Source organism: Columba livia, chromosome 3 (assembly GCF_036013475.1).
Source record: "Columba livia isolate bColLiv1 breed racing homer chromosome 3, bColLiv1.pat.W.v2, whole genome shotgun sequence".
Taxonomy (NCBI): Eukaryota; Metazoa; Chordata; class Aves; order Columbiformes; family Columbidae; genus Columba; species Columba livia.
Window position 1 is genome coordinate 33,757,718 of NC_088604.1, and position 20,021 is coordinate 33,777,738.

The window sequence follows — 20,021 nt, forward strand, 5'->3', positions numbered from 1 at the left end:
CTGTCCTAATTACCAAAAAACAGAAGTGTAGGATTTTCAGAAAAGGTTGCCTTTAGTTGAATTCTTATACTAAGGTTAAAAATTGAGAAGTGCTTTCAGCGCTCTGTTTTTCCCCAGATACAGAATTAGAGGTGTCTTGTAGTTGTAGAAGGTCAAAGTATTTAGGCTGTAGAGAAACAATTAATTAAAAAAAAATGTTGGCAATAATATTTTTAGTGATTAATAAATGATTGAATTATTCAAAATGCTAAGTGTTGCACATCAGTTAAACAAACAAACTGAAAACCTGGGTAGTCGTTTCTGTCAGACGTACCTGCTCACTTAAATTAATTGAAAGCTGATATAATGATGACATAGAGTTTGCAGTAAAAATATTTTGGTTTTAACCTAACATGCTCTTAAATAATAATGTCAAACAGTCTCTGTTTTTCTGATTTGTAAAACGTTGTGAGTTTTTTGTTTGTTTGTTTTTATTTTAGTTTGCAGAGTTTGATCAGATAATGAAGTCTGATCCAGATCATTTAGCAGAGCTAGTTAAACGAGTGAATCGCTGGCTTATCTGCAGTCGTTGGAAAAAAGTTCAATGGTGTTCTCTCTCAGTGATCAAATGTACGTATTTAATGTTTTATTAAATCAAAATATTTGTTAAAAATATAGTGGAACTGGCTGTCCAGAGAAGCTGTCGATGCCCCATCCCTGGCAGTGTTCAAGGCCAGGTTGGACAGGGCTTTGAGCAACCTTGTTTAGTGGAAGGTGGGCAGGGGGTTGGAGCTAGATGGTCTTTAAGGTCCCTTCCAACTCAAACATGTATAGCAGATATTTACATACTAAGGTCTGGGTAATTGCTTTCAAGGTTGTTGAGATTTTTTTATTTAATGCTTTATGTTAAGGGGGGCATAGAGCAGAGGTTTTTCAAAGTGGGACATACAGCCCACCACTAGTGTCTTATGTCCAGTCTGCTTGGGTGCTCACTGAAGCCTGGGTAAACACTTGCACAGAAATAAAGAGCTGTGGTGGGTCTTGTGGGGGAGAGACTTCCACATCAGCAGGGAAGAACAGGAGTTCAGCTCTCAACCGACACGTGTTATGGGTCCAACATCCCAGCTCCAGCAACTACTGCTGATCGGCACGTAAGAGCCCATCAGTATAGACAGGCAGTTTCTGAGTGCTTGACCTGCCCAATTTACTGTGCAGAGTGGGAATGAAGTGGTGTAGGACAGAGTTGTGTTAAATTGTATAAACCATTAAGACTCAGTATCTTCTGTGTGTTTACAGTGAAAAATAAGATAAAATATCGAGCCGGTGCCTGCATTAAAATACAAAAGACTGTTCGTATGTGGCTTTGCAAGAGAAAGCACAAACCACGGTAAGAGGATATTCCTTGGTTGAGAAAAATGGATTTTTAATAATATTTTCTTGTGAATGTAAAGTGGAGATTTATTACGCTTAACTAAATATATCTAAAGTGATACTAAATATGACTGAAAGACACTTTGAGAGGTGCCGTGTTCCTCCTCTCTTTCCCAAGGATGAATAGATTAGATCTGAACTTTTCCTAAGAAAAGTTTGTTTAGCTCTTTGTTCATAAAATCCTTCAGTGATAGCCTAGTTATTAGAAATCCTTAGTTAAGTCTCTCTAAATGACATTTAAGCTCATTAATTCTTCTCTTTTACCCATTCACACCTTCCTTTATAGCCCCACTTTATTTTTTATCTTGCAAACAATTGTGTTTTCTGTCTGTCTTGTCTCCTCTTGAAATTAAGTAATTCCGTTAGTCTGCCTGGAATAGTGATGGAAAAACCATTTCAGTCATTAAGCTCTGCTGACACCATTTGGTTCTTTGATAGATGTCCAACTCTCTGTTCTTTAATAGTGAGGTTCTTACAAAATGTTTTCTTTTACATCCTTTGATAGTTATGTTTCATTTTGTACCTTGGCATTTCTGACCATATCCCTATATTTTTAAGCTGTTCTGTACTCATCTTTAGTGATTTGATTTCGTTTCTACTGAATCTCATTTCAGTGATTTTTTTCTAGTAAGACTGTCTCTGCAGAGTCAGAACTTGTACCTGTGGCCTCCAGTATTGCTTCTTTAAAAAAACTCCAAGTTTTCCTGGACTCTCTCCTTGACTTTTTTTTTTTTCCCCTGTGGAGCCTAGTGACTGTATTGCCTGCTCTGTAGTTAAATTTTATCTGATTCACTCCCATTATTGGTCTCTGAGTAAGTGGCACATCTCAACCTTTATCCACTTCAGTCAGGATTCTCTAGTGGATAATACTTTGTTATTGGAAGAAAAAAACCCAATACATAAATTCTGAAAATAAAAATCCATTTTCCCATTTTGAGTCACTGTCTGCTAAGCAGTTTTAATTATTTTTTTTGCAAAAGACATCATTGCTTAGTTACTTCTCGTGATAATATTTGAATTCCAAAAAAAGGGGTGAGTTTTATCAGAGGGTATAACTTGTCTCCCTTATCTACCTCTTTAAAGTGAGTGATTAGTGGTAGTTTTAAAAATGTCACCTTGTAAAAACACCTTAAGATACAAATAAACTGTACCTTCACAGCATTGATGGCCTGATAAAAGTGCGTACGCTGAAAAAGAGACTTGATAAATTTAATGAAGTAGTAAGTGCTCTGAAGGAGGGGAAGTCAGAGACAAGCAAGCAGGTCAAGGAGCTGGAATCTTCTATTGATGCTTCAATGACCAAAATCAAGGTATGCTAATAATCAGAGAAATAGTTTTTTATTACTGGAATCTTCAAAAGTCTTAATCTAAAATAGAAGGCCAATGTATTTTTCTTAATAGAAAAGACATTTTAATATAGAGGTCTTAATATTCAGAGGCACTGGGTAAATCCAGTTTAAATTATATGTGAATGTAACTGAAGTGAATCCTGAAACTGGGTGCATACATCTTGACTTCAGTATTATTGTGTTTCAAAATTGGTACTGGAGAATTTAAAGCAAAAATTCATGTTGATATTGTGAGGCAAGTGTTGTTAATAATTTGCTTGTTTTTATATTGGAATAATGCATCTTAGCAATGTTTTACATTAATCAGGGCTGAAACTTACAAGCATGTATCACAGAGTGAAGAGTTACAAGTTTTTTTCAGACTTGGTGGTAAAGAGAATTCAGCTTGCTGATTTTGATTCAGGGCGTATAGTTCTCAGTTTTTTACCACGTGAGCACACAGACAAAATAGAAGCACGCTGGAATTTGTTACTGTTAGAAAAAGATTGATGTGTTGATTTTTTGTTTCTTGCAATGTTATAACTTTCCTAATGTATTAAGATTTTTCTATCTAAAACCATGTTTGAAAAGATGACAAGTTAACCTGTCATCTTATAGTTCTCTTTTCTAATAAGAATAAGACAACTTGGTTATCATTATGATACACCCTCAGTAAAGGTCAGCAAACAGTATGTAACACGGTTTTATTAGTATACATCAACATGAATTGCAAAATTAAACTGGAGCTATCAATGAGATTTGAAAACATGTAACAAAGGCTATTGTTTTAAGTATTTTCAAGTTGTTATTTACTCCTAATACCTTTTTAAAAATATTAGTCACAGCATAGCATGATGCAATATTTTTTCTAAGCGCTGGCACACATAGTAAGCAAAAATCTTCTGTGCTATGACATAAAAGGCAGAGCTGTAAATAACCGGCTGTAGAAGCCAAGTACACAAGACAAAATGCACATAGGAGGCCCTTAGTTTGGTAAGAATTAATTTCTGTCGCTTAAAACTGCAGGGTTTAAAAGATGAAGGTGTGCGTTCAAAAAAAGCAATATTTACTTTCATTGATAAAATGGGGATTCTTTACATGATTTTAAATGAGAGAGTAATGGATCCCCAGGATTTTACGAAGGAAGGGAAGGATGTGCTTAAGCTTCCCCACCCTGAAGTCTATACATAATTTAATTATACTGCTCAATTCTCTCATGTCACTTACTATTTTTTCAATATACACATTTTAGAAGTGAAGTACAAATGTAGGAGAAAAGAATCCCTTCTTATTTTGTTTCACAGACCACTATAATGACTAGGGAACAGATACAGAAAGAATATGATGCTCTAGTCAGAAGCTCAGAGCAACTTCTGAGTGCACTGCAAAAGAAGAAACAGCAAGAGGAGGAAGCAGAGAGGCTACGACGCATCCAGGAAGAAATGGAAAAGGAAAGAAAGAGACGTGAAGAGGAAGAACAGCAACGAAGGAAGGAAGAAGAAGAAAGACGTCTGTGAGTCTCGAATAAGTTGCTTGTTACAGAATGGGAAACAAATAGGAAAAGCACTTTAATGAAGTTGTTTTTAGTACTCCTATGCTTAAAGAGAGCCACTTGGATTGTACTTCTGGTGTGCTATGCCGCATTAAAATGTTCCCTTTTCCGGTGATTTGTAAGATAAGAACAGAGTATGGAAGAAATTATATGATGCAGCTGGAAATATAGGTGGACTTGAAAGGTTCCTTGACTTTACGTGTAGTGTCCTGTCACGAGGACTGTACTGACTTCTGGGTTGCCATTCAATTTTATGGAAGATGCCTGTATATCTCATGTTCATTTGCATCATAATAACATGTTTTCATTCCTTCTCCTCTTTTTTAATAGGAAATCTGAGATTGAGGCAAAGAGAAAACAGGAAGAGGAAGAAAGGAAAAAGAGGGAAGAGGAAGAAAAGCGTATGCAGGTGATGTTCTAGCTGTGTGTAGGTTTTGTGGGTTTTTGAGGGGGGGGGGTTGGTTGTTTTTTGTTGTTGTTGGGTGTTTTAAAATCTTTTTCATGGCTTAGGTTCCCCACTGAGTTTTAACAGCTTTATTTTGTAAATGCATATCTCAGAGTCATTCAGCAGTGTTGCTTTATTTGTAAATGAAGGGTGAAAATCCTGATTAGGGCATCCCAATACAGATCACCTATTTCTAGTCTATGTGCAAGTTCAGGTACATTTGTTTTCAAAGGGTTTTAAAAGTTAGTTTAAAGGTAAAAATGCACAACACTGCACAATTACTTTAAGGTTTGAGGTTTTTGCAGGTGCTCCATGTCAGGCAAGTTTGGCACTCTTCCACTAGAAGTCACATACACATTCAGACCATGTCTTGTTCCAGCTTAACTGTAAACACTGAGAATATTGGTAATAATAAGAGGTTACAGAACTGTCTCTAGTAGCCCCTTTGACTACATTCGGGTAGAATAAATACACGCAGTTCAAGCCCTACCCCTCCGCTCCTCCCCCTTGATTCCTGACACTTGTTGCTGATCCCATTGTGAATTGTCACTCTGAGGTGCGTTTGGCCCCTACACCCCTGTTTTCCTCTTGTGTTGGAGATCACGTGGGTAACCTGGGAGAGCAGACTCAGAGAAAAAACTTCTGTGTAGGGGAAGTTGTAGCAAGCGCAGGGCAGTGGTCACTGATGTTTACACACTCTCTTAAGCCCTATCCATGATTAATAAGAGGCAGAATTTTTCTTCTGTATCTTATTACCCCTGGAGTTAGCCTAGCATTGCTTATCCTTCTAGCCTCTGCATGCACTCTTCTATCACCTCATCTTTGTTCCTGACAAACAAGTCGCTGGAACTAACACAGAAATTATAGCCTAACTTTGATAAAAAATGAATCCTTGCTATGTTATTGGGTCTGTCACCTGTATCAGAATAATAAGCACTACCAGCTTGCAGAAGTTAAACATAAGAAGGGTAAGCTGCTATTTGGCTAGTGTCTAAATCATTGCTTGCAGACCATTGCAGATGTGCCTAGTGTTTTGTGAGAAATTCATAGGATAAATTTCCATTCAGGGACAGTTTAAATGGATTAAAATTGGTCCACTGAGGAAGCAAGATGGACTGTTGCCAGAAGGTTTAAAAACTTGGTCTGCCAGCACTGTGAGCAACTCTAGGGATTGTCTTTATTTGTGTTTCTTTGTTTCTAAGATGTGAATATCTGCAATGCAGAATGTAATTTAAACTTTTACTTAGAAACATTGCATTTGGCTACAAAGCAGATACGTAATCCAGTAGGATATTTCTTACTTGTACATACAGTTAATTACTCATTATCTCTCCTTCTGGTGATTGTTGCTATCACCTAATCTAAAATGGGATTCATAGGGTAAAGTCACTGGTCTTACTGTGCTGCTTTAGTGCTGCAAATTCACAATGATGAGTGGGAAGTGACTTTGTCTCCTTTGTTGACTTTTGGGCGCCAAGACAGGCACATGGCATATGGGATTTTCAGAAGTAGAAATTGGATGGTCACATTTTACTTACTGTGTGTGCAAGACTCTTTGTTAAATAATGATGGAACTGGAATTACAGTTTTGCTCTGCAGAGGCAGTGTATCTGTATTGCTTCTGCATTGCAGTAAGTGGGAATTTTACCATTTGCTTTAATTCAAAGACACGTCCACAGAGGATTCCAGTGTTTGTCTCAATCCCTTTTCAAAATGAACCGCAGACCTTATATGCAGAGCAATACCTATAGCAAAGTCCTGTAATGCCAAGTGCAGAGTATCAAGGGAGTATTGTGTCAGGACTGTGGAGGAATAATCGTATTGCTCTCTAGCATCTGAGTTTTAATGATTCTAAAAACTTTCAAATCTAATTTTCATAATAGTTAACAAAAAGCTTCATGTACTTTTAAAATAAGGAACAATTGATTGCCACTTCAGTTTGAATAGGTAATACAAGTGGTGGACACCAATTTGGTTTGATAAAGTATATGAAAACCAAGATGCAATCTGTAGTTGTTTTGTTTTCCTTGGGTCAAACTAAATAATAATGCTGTTACTTTTTCAGTTCTGTAAATATTGCATGTTTCGAAAGCTATAAATATACTACTATTTTCTAATCCTTTGCTTTTTTAGCATTTTGGTTTTGATTGGATGAGGTTAAAGGTGTGTTTTTATAAAACAGGCTGAAATTGAGGCTCAGCTAGCTAGAGAACGAGAAGAGGAAACCCAGCACCAAGCAGTTCTTGAACAGGAACGTCGTGATCGTGAACTTGCAATGAGAATTGCCCAGAGTGAGGCAGAACTCATCAGTGATGAGGCCCAACTTGATGTAGGATTGCGCAGGTATGGTCTTAAGTATTTAATTTTCTCTTTTTTGTTTTTTCTTCTTCCTATCCTGATTCCTTTGAGAGGACTATGGTCTTGTTGGTTTTATGTATTTTTCTGTTATTTAAATGGACACTTTAAGTCAGTGTATTGGAATATTTTTCAAATTAACTTGTGAGATTTATTAGAAATAGATTGCTTTTCCTTAAAGACACTGACCATTTTGTGTCTTGCTGCATTCAGTTCTCTTTCTCTTTTTGATTTCTGGCAAGGATGGCAACTAATTTAAATTACTATTTCTATGACTCATTTAAACTAGTGAATGGAATTTCTTCAGTGATAAGTAGCAATAAAGTACCCTTTCCGGTACTTGGTGGTTCCAGTAGTGTAGTGTGAATTTGCCTGTGTCTTCTTTAACAAAAAGCCCTCTTCGAATGCAGAAATAGTAGTTATTTCTGTGGACTGACTGGTAAGGTTTTTTTAATGTGAAATTAATATATTGAACATAGATGGGTTTGAACATTAAATGTTGTCTTAAACATTTCTGGTTTGTTTTGTTTGAACTTTTTGATGTGTCACAAGAAGTGCTTGGCTTTTGGTACACAGATCCACAGTGCCTGAAGAGCAAAATCTCTTCGGTTCCAGTAAAAATGGTACTTATTTGTCAAATTACATAAAGGCACCTATGATCATGTCAGTGGTGACATCATTAGTGCTAGTCTACTCTACTTCTTGTTGGAAGAAGGGGTGTAAGAAAATCCTAACTGTTTCCATGGAATTTCAAGCTCCCAGATGTGTTCTCTTTGCTACTCAAATTTACATAGATGTATACTTTTTTTTTTATACCTATATGCTTACGTGAGATAGCTAACCTTTTTTTTTGTCATGTACAATACTGATTATTAGATACTTCCACTAAAATTATTGTGGTTTTGCCCTCAGTTATGTAATAGCTGCCGTATTTTCTCAGATGAGACTTTAACATGCTCAGTTGGATGTCCAAGTGTTTCACAAACAGCATTCTGGAGATTTTTATACTTTCCCTATTTGGATATTGGTGCAATAGTTTGAAAGTAAACCCAAAGTCACTCTGCTGTTGCCACCTGGCAAATGTCTCTTAAATATGAAAGCTCATGGGTGGTCCTGGTATTTGTCTTCTTTGTGTAATCCTGGAATGGATGATGAACTAACCATCCTGATAGTTAAAACTTCCAGTTTCTCTCAGCTGTGTAGCTGGCAGGAGGAGAATGAAGGCTCTTTTCTGAATGGTTCAAAAGTGTAGAGTGGTCTGAGCAAGTTAACATAGTGATGTAAGTCCTTTCTTAAACAATATAGTACATAGATCTGGAAAAAGTAGTGGATTTTTCTGCTTATGTGAGATTTATTTTTATCTCATTAGCAAAGTTTTTTTCTTTCTGCTTCTGCAGTCTACAACAAAGAGTTTTAAGCATGTCCAAAATTTGAAGAAAATTCTTTTAATTTCACCTTTGATTTTAAAAACAAACAAAAACCTTCCCCAGAGCCCAGTATCTTCTACTGAAATCCAAGGGTAGATTTCCATGTAACTGCAGGAATCAGCTTAAATGTAGAAACTGTGGGAATTCCTCTCTGCAATGAAAGGTTTCTATTGATTTGAACAAATCTTGTAACTTAAACAGAAATTCTCAGGACTTACTTTAATTGATATCAGTAGAAATCTTACTAAAGTCTAAGGAAGTTATATTCTGCCACCTTCTGGATTGGAGACGTGCATATTACCATAAGATATGCGGAAATCACTGTGACTTTTATGTATGCATATTTCCTTTTTCTGTTAATTTTTGATGTAGTAAGATGATAAAGTGTGTATCACTCCATCCTGAATTAATGCAGTATACTGGTTGTACAGGTTTTTCACACAATTTTGTAAAAAATCATTTCATGCTACCACATTGACATGAATAGAAGGTGATTTTTATGTGCCATGTCGAAGGAACTTATTTTTAAGGAACACGTGATATGTACACATTATCATATTTGAAAATGAGTAGTCTCTATTTTTTTCCTCCTCAATACCTTGCTGCAGTCTCCATTGTTTTCACAGATACTTAAAGGTTCATAAGTAGTAGTAGTTTCTTTAAGAAGTGTACTTGTTTGTTCCTGCCAAAGAAGAAAATACGTTTGTTCTGACAGTAGATCCAGCTTTTTTATTTGTGCTTATTGTGTCCTGGGTATTCTGGACCTCCCTGACCTTCATGCAATTTTATTACTCATCTGCAATTTGAAAGCATGCGTAATGAGGCATATACTGCACCTAGAGGTAAATTAGCAGAACTGCTTAGCACTCAAGTAAAAAATGAGTTAAATAATAGATGTCTGTTTTCAGCTGTGCAATATTTTTAATTTATGTGGCTTACGGAAACATATAGTACAGCATGTAGCACCAAAGCAAGCTATTCTCACTTGAGGTGGTGTGAGTACATCTGTGCTTTGTGTTGTGTTGGAACAATCCAAGTAAGTTCTAATTTGTAGCATATTCAATGCTCCAGGTGTGCACATGTGGGTCTTCAGTGTGGCAGCTGGACTCAGTGTCTTCTTACAGATTGAATGAAGAAGCTAATCTGACCTATTCCCAGAGTAGCTACATGAGGATTGCTCTTACTTCTTGTGATATGCTTCTGCAGGCAAAGAATGTATCAGCAACATGTCTCAAAATCTTTGATTTTGAAAGTTGGGGGCAGGGGGAAAGGGTGGGGGAAGTTTTTTCTTGTATGTTTTTTCCAGATTATCTTAATTTAACTTTTTAATAATATAACACTCATGGCTGAATGAGAACGATGAAGAAAAAAGGTCTATATAATTCTGTTTCTCAGTTGTAAAAAAACATAAAAACCCCATAAGATAGTAGATAATATGTGAGAAAGCAGGAATACTATGCGCCACCTTTTCCCACTTCAGATTATTAGAAAGCTAACTAGGAAGTAGTCTATCTAACATAAATATCTTCTATTTGCAGAGCCAATGGAACAAAGCTGCAGATGACTGCGTATGGCATTTTTTCCATTTGAATGCTCTAATAGAAAAAAAAGTAACACTAACTCCAAAGAAATTTGTATTGTCCTCTTATTTACTAATACCCCATAATAATCTTAATTAGCGTGCACCTGCAAACTTTTAATCAGTTTGTAATACCTTATATCCACTACTTTGCTTATGTCTAATAAGCAAGTTAATAATCTAATATACCTAATAATATCTATTTAAAGACGATCATATAATCAATGTAAACTTTTTCCCATACCATCATTTTTTCACTGCCCTGTGTGATTATTGCTCTTTACAGAATGAGGACTGTACATACACATATATATATATATATATTAGAGTGGAAATTATTTAAAATAAGTAGACTTTTTTTGTGCACTTGCATGAGCTTCAGTGTGATTGGCAAGAGACTATCAGAGTTGTAAAGGCTGTTTCTATATTGTGTTTGGTTTATGCTTATTTATCAATTTTCTTATAGGGAACAAATGGCCACAGAAATATCAGAAATATTGTCTAGGTAGGTGAGAAGATAACACCAAATGAATCAATAGTTTTATGAAAAGAAATCACACATTAAATGGGTTGAATTTTTATGGAATGGAAAATAATGGAATCTGGCATTTTAAAGTGCTAAGCAGATAAGCAAATTATTTATTTCAGATAAATTTCCTTTATCAACACCTTTTTTTGGTAATTATTTTTCTGCTATTTTAATTTATTATATTAAAAAAAATAGTTCACATACGCTGGTATTTTGTTCAATTTTTATAATGTTCCTCCAGCTTTATTCTCTTTTCACCTCTCTTAATAATATAAAACAAGGCTCCACATCTTTCGGAGGAGTATTTCTACAGATTCACCACAGAGTTAATGAAGTTGTTTAATGTTAATGTAACTGTTAGTGCTTTTAATAAGAAAATATTCTAATTATAGTTCCCTTCAAATAAAAGCAGTTTTGAAAATTACCATGTGAAAAGCATGGTAACACCCTTCTTAAGATACCTGAACAAAGTCCCCTCTGAGAATTCTTGAATGCTAATTCAAGGTTTTATGCCCAATGCAGGAAGAAAGGAGAATACAGGTTTATATCTGAATACAATTCTTCTGGTACAGTCTCCTACTGGTTTGTGTTAGGATACTAATTCTCTGTTGAAAGAAATTGTAATAGTGTCGTCCATATCAATGAATAATTCAAAAGTGTTTTATGCAACTTGAGGACAGAAATAACCTTTTGACATTCATTTTTTGAAACTTACATGAGAAGCGAAATTGTTTAGAGATTTTAAAAGTGAATCTGTTGTTTAACAAGCTCCTATGTTGTGTGTTTGTAGTCTGAAGATGATTGGTCTCATGTGATTGAGTTTTCTACAGTTGCAGCACTGATAATTGAGGAAGCAGCTGTTAACTAAATTTGTTTCTTGTAGTAACGTTTTAAGAATAACAGTAAACAATGTTGTGTGTAATTAAGTTAGCATGTGAATTTAGATGACTACATTGTATTGCATGTAGTGGCGTAGTTCCAGTGACAGTGGCCAATTCTTAATGTGCAAAAAAAAAAATCACAGAACTTTGGGACAAAATCAGAGGCTCTGTATTTTGGTTGGATTCAAAATGCAGTACTTCTCACTGCAAGCTTGTTTACCTAGGGTTTTTTTCCACTTTTCATATACTGGAAACTTTTGACTTCGGACTGATCTTTTAACTCTGAAAGTACTGTTTGTGATACATAACTTTGTCAGACAAAGCAGTGAAAACCCATTGTCAAGTATGATGCTCTTCTCACTGCCAGACTGTTACATTTGAAGTCATGCAGAAAGCAGGAGAGTGATCTGCAGAGTGCAGGGCAGTACTGTAATGGAAAGGCTAAGCCATTCAATGGGATTAGCGTTCTTAAAGATTACTAGTTTAACCAAAGATCTTACAGCCTAGTTCTGCTGCTCTAAATTGTGTAGTGAACTCTTAGAGTGATGGGTAGTGTTGCTAAATAAGGAAAATCCTTAGGATTTACCAAATGAGGTTCAAGAATGTTACACACCAGGCAGCGGAAATTACATGTAGCAGCAATCCTTTAATGTCCTACAGGTATGCCAATGATAAGAAAATACTACAATAGATATTTGGAAGGAGACTGTCTAGTGATTTGTTTAACAGTTATGAGTAGTGCAAAAGGTGAGGAAAAGTTCCTGTCCCTAAGCTATGTAGTAATGAAAAGTCAAAGAGGTAATTCTTTATGTTGGACTTCTCATATACCAAAACTGGAAGCTGTGTGTTGACTCAGATTAGTAGTATGAGTAGGCATAATTAAGCTGATGCTGCAATAAACAGTAAGATTCTGTAGTTTTAATTACATTTCAAGAGATGCTTCAGTTGCTGTTAAGAACATTTGGTTAAACAGTTTATTTTTATTCTATGAAACTTAGTGATAAAGAAATGCAGTTTACTTTTGTTTTCAGAACTGCTGCATCTACCTAGAGAAATTTTTCACAAAAATGCATTTCTAACATATTAACTATGAAGAGAAAATAACACACAACTTTATAGTCTTCTTTGAGAGCTTTATGGAAAAGTAAGCTTTAAAATAACATTTAGTGGATTACAGATACTTTAATAATGTAACAGTCCCACAAACATATTGCTGCACAGACTTTAGCTGAAAAGGCCTGGTTTCTTCTGTTTTTTCTCTTGTGAATTTTTTAATGTGACATACTGCATGAAGCATTTTGCTGCCCTGTTAAAGATCCAGCTTCTTCTGAACAAATCCTCTCAGATCCTGAAAGATAATTCCGTTTGCCTCATGTTCTTAGTCATGGGCATTAGCAGAGATTGGTAAAATCATGTGTCTGTTCTTGAATTCTTTAGTGTTTAAAAAGTATTCTGTTCGTCACTGAATTTTGCAGTATTTTGAATTTAGTTTATATCCAAATAATCCATGGGAAGTTTGCTGCTCCTACGGGGGAGTTCTTCTACTTTCTATACCACTTCTAAGGGGGAAAAAAAGGGTATTTTTTTTCAGGGTTGTCTTTTTACATATACATGTAATGTTTGTCACATGGATCACCGTATACACACTACTAAGGGTGATGAAGATTTTAGTAATAATTTCTCACTTGCATTTGCTGTTGACTTAATTACATACTAACCTACATGACAAATAGCTTTTGCCTTTGCAAAACACTGTCTCTGGATGAGTCTTTTTATACTGGTCAGCCTTTCTTCTGAGAGTGGTCTTTTTTTCCTTGGTACCTCTTAATGATTTTTTTTCTCCTCTTCAGAATAAATATTGCTGTTCTCAGAGAACTATTATACAATTAATATACAATTAACATAGAGTTAATTTGATTTTTTCTCTCAAATTAGGCTTTTCTCAAAGCCATGTCATATTTTCTCTAGTCTTGGAACAAGGATTTTGCCCTAATCCTGTTCCAAACAGCAGAGGAAATGCCTTTTCTCCCTTCTCCTTGTCTACTTCAGAAATATTTTTCCTCATCTGTTTTTCAAATTGAACTAAAAATGGATATGGCCACTCTGTTGTCTGTATTCTGCGTCTTGAGTAGTGCCAGGGAAAACGTACATCAGTGCGGGGTGTGGTGCATATGAATAGAATATGCATCTTTTCACACATAAGAACTAACTTATGAATTCCTTTTAAACTCCAGGCAACTGATCAGATTATTATATGATTTTAGACATAAAAGATGCTTTCACTTTTTCATAATCATTTGAACATCTTGAAAATAAAATGGTGCTTTGCCTTTGAGTTCAGCCCTTCTGCTGCAGATTTCCATTGTAATAAGTATGTTGCAGTGTTGATTGTGGGATCTCTTCCTCATGTTGTAACAATTCCTGTTTCATACTTGAAAAAAATACATATTTTAAAATAATTGTAGGGGTCCTGCTGTTCAAGCCACAAAAGCTGCTGCTGGTACTAAGAAGCATGATCTCAGTAAGTGGAAATATGCAGAGCTTCGTGATACAATCAATACATCCTGTGGTAAGTTGTTTGGTTTTTTGATTTGAGAAAGAAGTGTAGTTCCTGGGACAAAGATAAAAACTTGCTCATTAATTTATTCAGAATTGAATGAATGTCAAATGAATTTTTAAAAGTTCTGTTACCCCAGTGAAAACAGCAAACTAAGCTGTTTCCGTATTGAGGAAACTGAATTTCCTTTGTTACCTCTTTTACTTATTATATATGTATGATGTTAAGCTTCTTGGGCCATAAAATACATATTATAATTTTGTAATTAAATTGTCTCAGTTTTGTGTATTTTCACAAAGGGAATAATAGTAATTATGTTTTAACTAGAGTTTGTGAGTTCTAAGAAATTTTTCCCTATCTCTTCTTGCTGTCATGAAAGCAAATATGTCGTGTAAAGGACAGTGTAAAATATTTTCTCTCTTAGATGTTCTGATTATTCTTTAATTTTCAAACTGTGTAACTTCATTTGGGTAGCTCACAGTTGTGACATCAACTGCTTTCCCCCCAACATTAGGAAGATAGAAACGGATAAGGATTATTATTGCTGTTTCTTCGTGGTTCTGATTGAAACTAATTGGCTAATTTCTGATTTAAGATAACTCTGAATTTGTACCTGGATGTAGAAATTGGAAACAAACCCATTTTCTCTATTCATATTTAAAACCTAAAATTAACTCCAAATTCTGTGTTTCTATTGGTTTTGTATAAGCAAGACTGGAGCAATGTTTTTGGCTGAATAGATGGTGCAGTAATACAAGCTGCTAATTTATGTTCATCCATAGTGAAGCCAGCTTGGATACTCTTAGGTGACTAATGAAAAATCCTTGCAATCATTCAGTCTCTTAGTGTTATGAAATTCAAGAAAATTAAAATATATTTAATAAAGTGGAAAAATAATCTAGATCTGAGTAGTAAAATTGCTGATTTTCTTCAGTTGCAGAAATAAAGTTCAGCAGTAAAATTTTATTTGTTTCTGTATGACTGTTGGCTTGTGATAATGTCAACAGTCAAATTTAGTAGAGTGAAAATTTTATTTGTAGCATTTTGCTGTTCCAAATCACACAGTGAAACAGCTACTTTGAGGACTGCCGTTCCTCTAAAGGAGAAAAGATATATAGCACTCCAAGGGACTTTCTGGGCAATAAAATCCAGGCCCTGTTGCTGCAAAGAATGAGAGTTTAGTATATTATATGATAAGAGATCAATGTTACAACCTGATCTAAAATTATGTACCTATCAGTACAGAAAAGCATTTCATAAAGAATTGTTCTGATTTTTCTCACTTCTCCCTTCCTTCCCCCTTTTTGGAGACAGATATTGAACTGTTGGCAGCTTGCAGAGAAGAGTTTCACAGAAGGCTAAAGGTGTATCATGCCTGGAAATCCAAGAATAAGAAACGCAATGCAGAAACAGAACAGCGAGCTCCCAAATCAGTTACAGACTATGGTGAGGACAGATGACTTTGTGTTTAAAATATTTTTTGTGACAATATTCTAAAGAAAATGTTTCTAGAATGCATTTTGGTTTGTTAGGTTGAAGGGAAATTCTTAGGTTTTTGAAGAGTATTTTTATATCAATTTAAGGTAAATATTTGGAAGATATTAGAACCGACAAATACTTGGCAGAAAGTTGAATACTTTCAGGTGACCCAGATACATGTACTGAGCAGCTCTCCCTCCTGAAAACCTTTTGTCATACCAGCTCACATATGTTAACAGTTCTTGATTTGGTGTTGCAGTTGCTGGTGTTTTTGCTAAATATTCATTGCTGTATTACTTAAGATAATTTTCCATTTATGAAACTGTGATTTGCATTTTGAGACTTCTGAAACTCTTTTTTTAAGTTGTTTCATACTAGTTCTAACCTCTGTAGTTAGAAACGTTGCTTACTGAGAGTAGTTACTTACAGTTCAGCACAGAGAATTATACCTAGGGTTAGAGTAGAGTCTGAAAACAGTCCCTGAGTAGTCCATCTATCAGAGAATTGTGTAGGATTTTCTGGTGTTATAAAACACAAGATTGGAAGGAATCATGCTCTCTTAAGTAAATTACATTTGGGGTCCAGAGAAAACAAAAAGTGTTGATGATAAGGCTTTTTTTCTCATGCTTTTATCCTTTCTTAAGATATATAAGCATAGATGTAGATGCTTTTTAAAGGTGCTATTTGTGTCCTCATTTACATTACCATAAACCATACATATTTCAGCTTACATTCTCTTTTTTAAATTCTGAGTGTTGATATTGCGATTTTTGTTTGATGGGATGACAAATTTTGAATAGTCCCTGCTTTCTTATTAGGCTGTCATTCTGCTGATTTCATAGATGGGTGTTTATTGTCAAAGCGATGCACTAATGAGAGTGACTGCCTTTTAAATTCAATGGGAGAGGGTAGGAGTTGCCATGATTAACACTGTCAGACCTGAAAATCAGATGCCCAGTTTCTGGAGTGGTATTTGCAGAGTAGATTGTTACTCTTCTGTCATCCCACCCCCTAAGTCCAGTAATGATCTGTTATAAAAGGAATTGAAGAAATGAACAGAATCACAGCAAATGGATATAATAATTTAGTCAGATCTTTCATGTTACCTTCTGTTTCCATGATTCTTGTGTTCCTGGTCACCCAGTTAGCGGGGGAGGCAGAGGAAAGGGAAGACGGGGAGAAGATGCTCTCCCCAAAGTCCCATTAGCCTGGAATTAGAGCACTGTCCTGGAACATGGGGATACAGGTCCCAGGGGATACAAATGCCCTACTTACTCTCAGGGGTAGTGCTTAGACAAAGCTCTCTCTTTCCCCTTGATTAATTTACGGAGTTACGCGTAGCTTGATCATTACTTGAAAATTTGAGCTTTTCAGGGTGTAGTGGCAGAGCCCACCCAACCCCGGGGGGATGGGGTTGTTGCCAGCCTGGCTGAGAGGTGAAGCCAGAGACAAAAGAAATGAAAGGAGCCCCATTAGAAGGTAACAATGAATGAACAATCGCCGGACACAAGCGTGCAGAGCGCATGGACAGTACATGCAGCCTATCACGTTATTGTATAGCACAAGTTACAGCCAATCACATTGCTGCAAGGCACGTGGACAGGGCAGCTTTGCTATAAAGCTAGCCTGGTGCGACAATGAAGAGAACTCTGTGAACATCACATTGGTGTGTCAGGTTCTGTCTCTCGCATGGAAAAAGCAACATTTTGGTGACCCCCGACATGATACTTCGTATTGAAGAAGATCGCTGGAACTGAAGACATGAGGAAAAGCCACCTGGTCCGCGAGGATTACCCACGTGCTTGAAGAACAGCGGAAAGTAGGCCTACGGGGAATCAGGTGGCATGGGACACACGACATCCGCGGAAGGAAAAATAATAGTGAAAAGTATTCTGCAGCTGGAACAGGAAGATTTTTGGAAAAAGACGCGGTGGAGTGTGTTTTACTATTCGCCCAGCGGAAGGGATGTGTCTGATCAACGGACGAATTTTTTTTTCCTGGTACATGGGAGGACATAGGGACTGAACTATGGGAAGTGGTCACGAGGGGGAGTCGCGAGGCTTGTGACCTCGCCGGACCCTGGCGGGAGATCAGGCAGCTGATGGAGAAAGTCTCAGGGGAGCCAGAAGTGTGTGCCGTCCTCCCCGAGCCGCCCGCCACGAGCTGCCCCCGCTCTGAGAACTCCGAAAAATAAATACCGCTGGTATGTCCAGTATCAGATCTGGAGTTCTGGGGCGGAGAGCAAATTATATACCCTCTGCACCCTTTGACCCATTGCCTGCCTCCGATGACGAGTGGCAGCAACCAGGAAGTTTCAACAAGCCAAAACAAGTTAGTCCAGCTGACGTGCCTTTGCTGGAGGACCCGATGGAGCACCGGGATGGAGCACTGCAGAATCACCCTGACTTCCAGGAGGAGAGCCACATGCAGAGCCTGAAGGACTTACTGAGACGGCAGAAGAGCGAGGAGCAAGAAGTTCAAAAAGCTGTGAAGCGACTAGATGGCAGTAACAGTAAAACTTCGCAGTTAATAGCATATAAAAAGGCGTCAGATGCAATTAAGGACAGGTTGGAGGCAATTGGCAGGGAATGTGAAAAACAGGGAAAACAGGAATGGGAGGGGGCGGAATTGGGCCTCACTCCTGAGGAGCTCCGTATTAAAAGGGAGCGAATACAAAAATGGGCTAGACAATGTGTTGAAGATGGGATCTGGTCTGTAAGAGAAGCAGATGAATATTTGAGAGCGCGATATGGAAAAGGGCTGGAGACTGGGATAGCAGATCGGTTTGCAAATATGCGTCGACTTACTGATCCACAGGGAAACACAAGGGAATTGTATAGCAGTGATAGTAATGATAATTTGGGTGCTGCCCTTGTGCATCAGGGTAGAGATATTCCTCAAGATCATTCTTATATGGCAGGGCAACGCTGGCAAGGAGTAATCAGAGATGCAACCATTGAAGGGATTATGTTACCTGGTAGTATTGCAGCAATGCCAGTGCACATAGATAACAGAGGACAAAGGCAGTGGTTGCCCTTTGATTGTTAAATGGTTAAGCAATTGCAAAGTGCAGTTATGCAATATGGTATGGATAATAAGCATGTGATGCAGCTAATCACTTCATTTTACAAGGGGCAAGTACTAACTCAAACAGATATTAAGGATTTGATGGAGTTATTGCTTCCCCCAATGGGGTATTTGCTGTTCTTGGACAAATGGCAGGGGAAGGTGGAATTGGCAGTATTAGAAAATGTTCATTTACCAACTGGTTAGCTAGCATGGACCAGTTACTGTGTCGTGGACAATATGCAGATGGTGCCACTCAGGCAGCACTTCATCCAAGGATTTTGCAGCAAACGCAAGGGCTTGCTCTGGCAGCAGTGAAAGAATTACCAAATATAGGTAACCCTGTGCCACCCTATTCTACAATAAAGCAGGATCCTGGGGAACCATATATTAAGTTTGTGGACCGTTTAAAAGAAGCTATAGATGCTTCTCCTAACCTCACTCCAGAGGCAAAAGCTGCTGTGGGGAAAGATTTGGCCATGATGAATGCAAACACCCAATGCCAACAGATATTAGCCGGTTTGGGAAAAACTGCTTCTCTGCCAGAGATGGTGGAAGCTTGTACACGGGTACCGATTTTGCAACAGGAGGTAGAAAAGGCAAAAATACATGCTCAAGCCCACGCTGCGGCCTTGGCTGCAGTACTTAAGCCTGCAATGGAAGGCTGAAGCCCTTCTTCTTGCAGTCTAGCATGTTTTACTTATGGACAGACAGGACATCTTAAAAGAAATTGCCTTCAGTACACTCGGAGAGGGTGACCTAGTAATGGCACTAGTCAGTCGCCAGCTCCCCTCGACTATTTGCACTTCGATGGCACGTGCAGTTGGTGTGATAAGTGTGGACACTGAGCAGTGGAGTGTCGATCAAAATTTAAAAAAGGTGGGACACCACTGCCAGGAAAAGGGAGGGCCAGCGCCAGGGGCTGGGGCGCGATGACACCACAATACCAGCTGAGAGGGGGAACAGCCATGGTTGCTGTCCGAGCTCAGGGCAGCAACCTCAGGAAGCGCAGGCGTCGATCTGGCCGTGGGAACAAATGTCACAATAACGGATCGGTCTGTACATGTAGTTCCATCTACAGTAACGGGGCCCCTAGGGTATGGATTGAGTGCACTTTTAATAGGTCATTCTTCTGCTTCAAGACAGGGATTGTTTGTTTTGCCAGGATTAATAGACTCTGATTATGTTGGACCCATAGGCATTATGTTGCAAGTCCTAACACCCCCTGTGACTATTAAACAGGGAACCCGTATAGCGCAATTGGTACCCTTTAGAGCATGTGTTCCAAAGGTTTTAGATGCGGAAAGAGGTCAGAAAGGTTTTGGCTCTACTGGAGCCCCTGTGGTTGCTTTCACGGAAAAACTGACTTTGGACAAACCATCTAGGGTAGTTTCCATATATGGGCCTGGAAGT

General features: G+C 37.5%; 1 protein-coding gene across 7 annotated transcripts in view; it reads left to right on the top strand.

Moving 5' to 3' along the window:
* Positions 1-20,021, top strand: part of MYO6 (myosin VI) — a 119,406-nt gene that overhangs the window by 88,975 nt on the left and 10,410 nt on the right. For 3 of the 7 annotated variants that reach the window (XM_065056346.1, XM_065056348.1, XM_065056347.1), the window contains 10 exons: positions 480-609; positions 1,276-1,366; positions 2,570-2,720; positions 4,043-4,251; positions 4,621-4,699; positions 6,918-7,078; positions 10,056-10,085; positions 10,563-10,601; positions 13,972-14,075; positions 15,378-15,509. In XM_065056346.1, the coding sequence (XP_064912418.1) occupies positions 480-609; positions 1,276-1,366; positions 2,570-2,720; positions 4,043-4,251; positions 4,621-4,699; positions 6,918-7,078; positions 10,056-10,085; positions 10,563-10,601; positions 13,972-14,075; positions 15,378-15,509 (1,126 nt within the window). The remainder of the gene's footprint in view (positions 1-479; positions 610-1,275; positions 1,367-2,569; positions 2,721-4,042; positions 4,252-4,620; positions 4,700-6,917; positions 7,079-10,055; positions 10,086-10,562; positions 10,602-13,971; positions 14,076-15,377; positions 15,510-20,021) is intronic. The other 4 variants (XM_065056349.1, XM_065056350.1, XM_065056351.1 and 1 more) reach the window with 2 other exon arrangements.